Source organism: Dromiciops gliroides, chromosome 1, assembly GCF_019393635.1.
Source record: "Dromiciops gliroides isolate mDroGli1 chromosome 1, mDroGli1.pri, whole genome shotgun sequence".
Taxonomy (NCBI): domain Eukaryota; kingdom Metazoa; phylum Chordata; class Mammalia; order Microbiotheria; family Microbiotheriidae; genus Dromiciops; species Dromiciops gliroides.
In genome coordinates, this window is record NC_057861.1 from 729947441 (window position 1) to 729955514 (window position 8074).

The 8074-nt window shown below is 36.8% G+C and overlaps 1 protein-coding gene across 3 annotated transcripts in view; it reads left to right on the forward strand.

Moving 5' to 3' along the window:
• Positions 1 to 7446, forward strand: part of TAFA4 (TAFA chemokine like family member 4) — a 193815-nt gene extending 186369 nt beyond the window's left edge. For all 3 annotated transcript variants that reach the window (XM_043975883.1, XM_043975882.1, XM_043975880.1), the window contains one exon: positions 4481 to 7446. In XM_043975883.1, coding sequence (XP_043831818.1) covers positions 4481 to 4492 — 12 coding nt within the window. In that variant the 3' untranslated portion in view covers positions 4493 to 7446. The remainder of the gene's footprint in view (positions 1 to 4480) is intronic.
• Positions 7447 to 8074: the final 628 nt, after the last annotated feature.

Below are 8074 nucleotides of genomic sequence, written 5' to 3' on the forward strand. Positions count from 1 at the left end.
CCTCAAAGAGCTTATAATCTAATGGAGAAAACACTCAAACAAATATATACAAAGTAAGCTCTATAGAAGACAAATAGGAAGTAATTAATAGAGGGAAAGCACTACAATTAAGAGTGGTTAAGGAAGGCTTCCTGTCAAAGGTGGGATTGTAGGGGGCAACTAGGTGGTGAAGTGGATAGGGCACTAGCCCTGGATTCAGGACGACCTGAATTAAAATCTGTCCTCAGACACTTGACACTTACTAGCTGTGTGACCTTGGGCAAGTCACTTAACCTTCATTGCCCTGCAAAAACAAAACAAAACAAAAACCAAAAATTAAAATGAACCAGAACAGAAAGGAAGGAAAATGTATAAATGCAATTGTATTGGGGTAAACTAAATTGGGGAGAAGCTTAACTAGAAGTAGAAAAAATAAAAAAGAAGGTGGGGTTGTAGTTAGGGCTTACAGGATGGCAGGGATGTCAGTACCCAGTGTTGAGGAAAGAGAGCATTCCAGGCATATCGGACAGTAAGAGAAAATGCCTGGAGCTGAGAGATGGAGTGTCTTGTTTGTGGGACATTCAGGCAGTGTCACAAGATTCAAAAGTACATGTTGGGGAGTAAGGAGTAAGAAGTTTGGAAAGGTAGGGTAGTGCTAGCTTATGAAGGGCTTTGAAGGCCAAAGGAAGCATTTTGTATTCCATCCTGGAGGTGATAGGGAGCCACCAGAGTTTATTGAGTAGGGGGATGATGTGATCTGGCCAGTGTTTTAGAAAAATCACTTTGGTGGCTGAATAGAGCACAGACTGGGGTGGGGAGAGACTTGAGGCAGGTGGACTCTCTAGCAGGTTCTTAGTACTGGGTGTAAGGTAATGATGGCCGGCACCATAGTGGTGGCAGCATCAGAAATACTCAAAGGAGGAATAATATATGATTTTCTACAGGGAGCCGCCCAGGTTGTAACTTGATCCTGAATTTAAATAGAAATGTGAAAAAAGTATGTAGCCAGTGGGAGATACAGGACAGAGTCATGGTAATTAGACAGAGATGTGGTAATTAGATGCGGGATCATTCCTGATCAGTCATCTCTACTCTTTTTTGTGTAGACAATGATTTCTTTCTTAGAATATTCTCTCTTTTAAAAAAATTACTTCTTTTTTATTCTGAACTTAATAAACATCAAATAGAATGTGCATTTCCATATATAAAGTAGGACAGAAAAAGGGTTTTACCTGAAAACGTGAATCTCCATTACATAGAGCTTCCTTTTATACATATGCCAAAGTTACCATGAAACTTTCAAAGCTGTCCTGCTTATCTGGCCTGACTTCTGTTCTCTTCTGTACAAATATTTACTCTAATGACCCTCTTTACTTTTTTCTTTCTGGCAACTCAATTGTTAATCGTCCTTTCCCTCTCATCATTACCATGTTTCTCTCCAAAAAACATATTTTTTAAAAAGACAAAGAAAAGAAATTAACAGCAAAACATTTCCACGTCAGCCACGGCCAAGAATGTGTGTCTCCTGTATTATGAGTTCCTCACCTCTCTCTGTCAGGATTGGGGTAGCCCATTTTAACATCAATATTAAAGAATCTTGGATTGTCATTGCATCAGTCAGAATTCTTCAAACTTTCAAAGTGTTTTTTCTTTACATGGTTGTTATTGGGGAAATAGTTCTCTAGGCTCTGCCTACTTTACTTTCTAGTAGTAGGTTCAAGTTTCCCAAGTTTTTAATTTCCTTTTCTTTTCTTTTAAAATAAAAAAAAGTTTTTAAAAATTTCCCCAAGTTTTTCTAAAACTTTCACTTTCATCACTTCTCATGGCACTCTAGTTTTTCATTATATTCATATACCATAATTTCCTCAGACATTTGCTAATAGATACCATACCCATTACTTTTTAGTTCTTTTCTAGCATATGCTTTCTAGTTTTTTGCCTGTCTGGTTTTGTGTCCCCACTTTTCCTGGGGATACATACAGTTCTGTGGCCTGCAGCTCTCTCAGTTTTTCTTGATAGGGGATATAACTTTTATTTTAAAATTTGACTCCAGATTTCCCAATGACCTCCTGGGTGACCTTGGACAAGGCACTTGACCTCAGTTTCCTTCTCTTTAAAATGAAGATATTGGATTAAATGACCTCTAAGGTTTCTTGAAGTTTTTGATTTCAGATCCCATAGATATGATTTTCAGTTTTATGTCTTTGACTGTGTTTAATGGTTTTGTTGCTTACTTAGTGTTAGTGGATGCATCCCTGGTGTCTTATTAATTGAGCTATGAATGAGTGAGGGGTTAGTCCTTTTAAAAATAGTTCTTTATGGGGGTGGCTAGGTGGCGCAGTGGATAAAGCACTGGCCCTAGATTCAGGAGTACCTGAGTTCAAATCCAGCCTGAGACACTTGACATTTACTAGCTGTGTGACCCTGGGCAAGTCACTTACCCCCCATTGCCTCGCCAAAAAAATATAGTTCTTTATGAATAGAATTAAACAAAAGATTATTACAAATTTAACTGTATTTTTGGTGCAAAATATCTGTTTTGCACCAAATAATATATATAGTTGCATGACATTTGTGTGGAGGTAGATGGATTTAAGGAGAACCTTTATTTCTTGCCTCCATTGCCCCCGCTGAATACACCACTTCATGGAATTTTTTGCATTGGAAATGACTTCAGTGGCCTTCAAATTCATCCCAATTCCAACAAGTGATCCTCTAGCCTCTGATGGACAATCACAGTCAGCAGAGGTTGTGCAGTAGATAGAGTACCTGGTCTGGGGTTAGGATACTCTGAGTTAAAATTTGGCCTCAGATACTCACCAGTTATGTGACCACGAGCAAGTCATATAACCTCTGTCTACTTCAGTTTCTTCATCTTTACAATTAGGATAATAATAGTACCTACCTTCTAGGGTTGTTATAAGGATCAAATGAGATAATAATTGTAAAATTCTTAGTGCAGTGCTTAGCACATATCAAACACTATACCAATGTTAGCTATTATTATTGTAGATTTTAAAGGAAAACTAAGTACGAAATGTACAGTTTTTCTGGAATGTTTATTTAAAGTGTAGTTAATTATTCTGAGTAATAAGGGAAAATAGCTATTGCCTTTTGATAGTCTTATTTCCCCAGTAAAACCAGAGGTTTTCTCAAGGAAGTTATTTAAAAGATTGCATTGCATTAAATTGATCGCATTAAAACACTTACACACAGTAACATTATTTTGCTCTCTTCAACTATCTATACTTTATAAGTTTAATCAATGATTATTAGAACCATTCTTGAAGGAATTAGCTTAGCATGCATGAAATCACTTGATGGGCTATGAGTGTCTGGAATCCAGAGCAGCTTAAAACTTCTTCATAGTACACAAATACAGTGTTGATGGTTTTATTGGAAAAGTTTCATTCTTATATTAGAACATTCAGACCAAACTATGAACATAAATATAGTCTTAGAGAGAGAAGAAATTTGGAATAATTCTACTATATATAGCTCCTTATAGAGGCAGGCAATTAATTAAACAGATCTTCCACTTTACAAAAAGCCAGTCAAAGGACTTAGTTTAAATCCTGATTCTGCATCCTTTTACCCTGTGATTTCATTAGTGAGCATATTTTCATAACTGACAAATCACAGCCCCTCCACAACTTTGTAATTGGACCAGTAAAATAAAAACTCCTTGAGGGCAGGCTTGGCACACAGTAATGATGCTAATGCTAGAAATAGTTGTTGGATTGGTCTGGATTTATGATTTGTTATGGTCATCCTTCTGGTGAAGGCTGTCCTGAAGATGGTGGCTTTTCCATCACCAGACCCTTTTTTGAAAACTTTTCCAACTGAATGTTTTCCTTTTTGAATTCACCCAGGGCACTTTGTTCAGTCATGTCCTTTGTCCCAGTATCCCCTACCTTGTATTATACCAATCTGTGCATATGTCATAGACTTCCCCATAGAATGTAAGCTCTTAGAGAGGAGACTATGTAATTTTTAAACTTTATATCTCTAGTGCTTAGCATAGAGTTTATACAAAATAAATGTTGAATTGAACTTACTGGGTATTGAACTTCCTTGTATTTTCTATTCATTGGCATGATCTTCAGGAACCCAAGCTAACTTCCTCATCCTGAACCCTATAGCATGCAAATGGAACAGAAGAGACAATACATGACATTAGTTTTTGTTGACAAAGACCTTGGGACACAGAGAAAGAAGAATGTCTTGAGAAAGCATTATGAATGGGCCAGTTCTATTTTAACATTCTACTCTTGCTAAGTGCTAAGCTCATGTGTTTCAATGTTTTTACATTGTAAGTACTGTGAGCACCCTCTAAAATTTCGCACCTAGGGACAAAAGTCTAATCTCCTCACCCTACATACATCTCAGTGCTTGCATTGTGTTGTTACTTTAATAACTGCTATTATCTCTTTCAGGGTGAGCTTTGCAAGTATATCTGGTACTTTGAAAACTCACTGCTTTGTTATTTGCTTTGTTGTAGGTCACACGGTAGCCCAGAATTAGCTGTGCTTTATTGTTGGTGAGAATACATGTGCCAGCATGCTCACTCAGACGATGCCATAGACATTTAAGTGAAGATTTCCTTGGACTTGAGGAATTTGAGTCTCCAAATGGGCATCTTGGATGGCAGCATCTCCTACCTGTTCTAGCACCGCTTACTTTTTAGGATGTCTCCTATTTGGGATCACAACAAATTTAAGAAAACTGAATTTGTCTCTTAAATAACCCATTCTGGTTCCCAAGGATTACAAGTTTTTGAGAAATCCCCTAAAGTTTGAAAGCAAATTGTTTCTTTCATAAAAGTGATTATTTTGTTTTTCAAGGAGAACTGATTGAATTTGAAACAACCCACAGCTGTCCTTTATGTGTATATTTGTGTTCCCCCCACCCCTGCCCCAGTATACAATGCATTGGTTTGGGCTGAAACTTACCCAAATACCTAATGGACTTGAAAGAAGATGCTAAGAAAGCATGTTGTCAGTGAGTTTCATGGGTTTGGATCAATGAAATAGGGGAAGTGAATTTTATGAACCTTAACATCAGTGAGCTCTATATTTTGGCTACAATATGTACAATTTCTCCATATCATTTCAGATTTTGACTTGTTGGGAATAGACTGACTGTTTTAATAACTATTTGTTAGATAGACAAATAGTTGAGTATGAATTATTCTTCAGGTGTTGACTTCTGAATGTGAAATAGTTAGGCATTAGTGCAACATCTCTTCCTATATTCTGTTAATGAGATACCTATTAAGGGCAGATATAGAAAGAGAGGAAGGTTTGTTTAGATTTTCAGGCTTATTCAACTACATTTGAAGAAGTTATTTAAAATTCAAAAATGTCTGTTCTAGATGAAAAAGAATGATCTCCCCTTGATCCAGTTTATGGTAATTATAAGAATTCTGCATTCAATTCTTTACCGGAACCAATTGTTTAAAATGCCCACTTTTGGGAAGGAGATAATGATTTCATATCACTTTAGATGTTTCTCCCATTGTTTTCCCCATCAGTGCATTATTCATCTTGTTTCTGGAAATGTAACTGTCAAAGGAAGTGGAACTTGAGTTCCTTTTCCCCTTGCTTTATTGGTTTGAAATTCAGATGCCTCCAAATAGACCAAAATACAGTGATGCAAATATTCTGATGAATGGCTCTTGACCCAGATGCCAAGTGTATAGTGATTATGAATATGTACACATTATTCTAATACCATGGGACTGATTTTTATATTTTCAGAATTGCCAAAAACTTATACTTTGTTGCACTGATTTAGTTCAATGTACACATTCTTTTTAGTTTATGAGCAGTAGCACCATTACCAGAATGCTGTTTTATTAACAGTGACAATTAAAATTTGATTTTACTCCTATAGAATGATCAAAGTCAGTTGCAAAGAACCAGCTGTGTGAGTCATTGTTTGGTTTTTAGGAATTTGTGTTTTAATTTTATAGTTTCCTACTCTAAGAGTCCTGATAGATATTGTATTAGTTAATAAGTAAAAAACAAAACAAACACTTTCTGTGATGTTTGAAGGGTGTGTGATTATTCTAGACTGGAGAAGAGTGTGCATGTTCTTAAACATCATAGACTGAGTTTTTTGTTTGTTTGTTTTTGTTTTTGTTTCTTTAAAGACCAAGTCTCTCTATATCTTCCATAAGTTGGAAGTATAGGGTCTGATCACAGACTGATCCCATTATTAATTGGTGTGAAAACTTTGGTCTTTTCTGTTGGGACTGATTCATCTTTCCTTGGGCAACCTGTGCCTCCCCTCTCCCCCACTTCCTGGGATCTCACCATATTAATGCCAAAGTCACTGAAGACATAGCCTACTGAAACTCTGAGCTCCTCAGATTGAGATCTGCCAGCTTCTGTCTCCAGTTAGCTGTGATTAAAATCATGTGCTGCCAGTTTTAGCTTTGGATCTTTAGTGAACTGGCAAAAAGAAAGGGCAGCCTTCAAATCTAAGGCAACCATGCTTTTGAGAAAGATAAACTTTTTTATTTGCCAATGATGTGGCATGAATTGAAGATTAGTAAAATTTAGAAATATTACTTGTATGATTTTTTCATAGGACAATCTATTCCTAATCTCTCCATCCCACCCTAGTCCTCCAAGATCTTTCTTTCTTAGCATCATGGGAAAATAAATAGATTTGGAGCTAAAAGCAGCATTAGTGGTCATTTAGTCCAATGATCTCATTTGACAGATGAGGAAAATGAGGCAGAGAAGTAAAGTGATTTGTCCAAAGTCACACAGAAAATTAATGACAATTAATGCCTCATACTCATATGTAAAGGACCTAAGACTTTTCAGGTGGGAGAGCTTCCTCCACCAAAGCCCTTTGCAGTGTGTCTGTGACTTAGAGTCCCAGAGATTTGCCTGAGGCTCAGCCAAGATAAAGTGAGTCACACATGGACACCCAGCTAGTGTCAGAGATACATAAAGCCATGGCTTTGTGATTCCAAGTCCATCATTATCAATATGCTATTCTGTCTTTTATGATTTCAATGTCATTGTCATTAGCTATTCCCAGAGAAAACTTTGTGATTGCATTTTTTTGGGCAATTTATCTTTGGTTAGTACTTGCCAATGCCTTTTCCATTTATTTTTGGGAGGAATTTTTCTTCCCTCTTTTCCTGTTTCTTTCCATCTCTCAACTTGTGAGTTTTTTGTTTGTTAGTTTTTTTTTTTTTGAAGTGGCTTTCTCACCTTCCCACTCAGTCAGTGGACTTGGAGAAATGATTCATGGCTCGATGATCTGTATCACTGATGTCAAACTCAAATAGAAATGGGGCCCACTAAACCAGACATAAGGATTGCTGTGGGCAGCATATTGTCTTAAAAACCACATGTTAACATTATCTAACTTCTATTGTATTTTTGTTTATTTTATCAAATACTTCTCAATTACATTTTAATCTCTGGTGCTGGAGGATGTTGAGGATGGGAGCTTGACACTTTTTCTCTGCATCTACATTATATTTAAAAATTTTAAAATAAAATTAGTTTAATTGTGCCAATAAATGAGTCAACAGGGTAACAAAGAAGTCCCAGATGGGTAATCCACTGAGAGCTCTGGCATCTGGGAATATAGTGATAAAACCATTGTACTCTGCTCTGATCAGGTGACATCTGGAGTATTGCATTCAGTCCTGGGTATTATATTTTAGGGAGAATATTGATGAGCTAAAATGTTCTCAGAATAACACAACTAGCATGATGAAAAGCTGAGAATTTATGCCATATCAGTTAGAGACAGTAGAGAAGTTTAGGCTGGAGAAGAGAAGGCTCAAGAATATGTAACAGCTGGCTTTAAGTATTTGAATAGTCTTTACATGGAAGAGGAGTGAGACTTGTTCTGTTTGGTTCCAAAGGTCAGAAGTAGGAGTAATGGGTGGAGGATGCAAAGCAATAACTTTAATCTTAATGTAAAGAAAAGCTAGGTAGTACAAAATGACTGTTGGACCTGAAGTCAGGAAGACTCATCTCCATAAGTTCAAATCCAGCCTCAGACACTTACTACTGTGTGACCCTGGGCAAGTCACTTTACCCTGTTTGCCTCAGTTTCATCA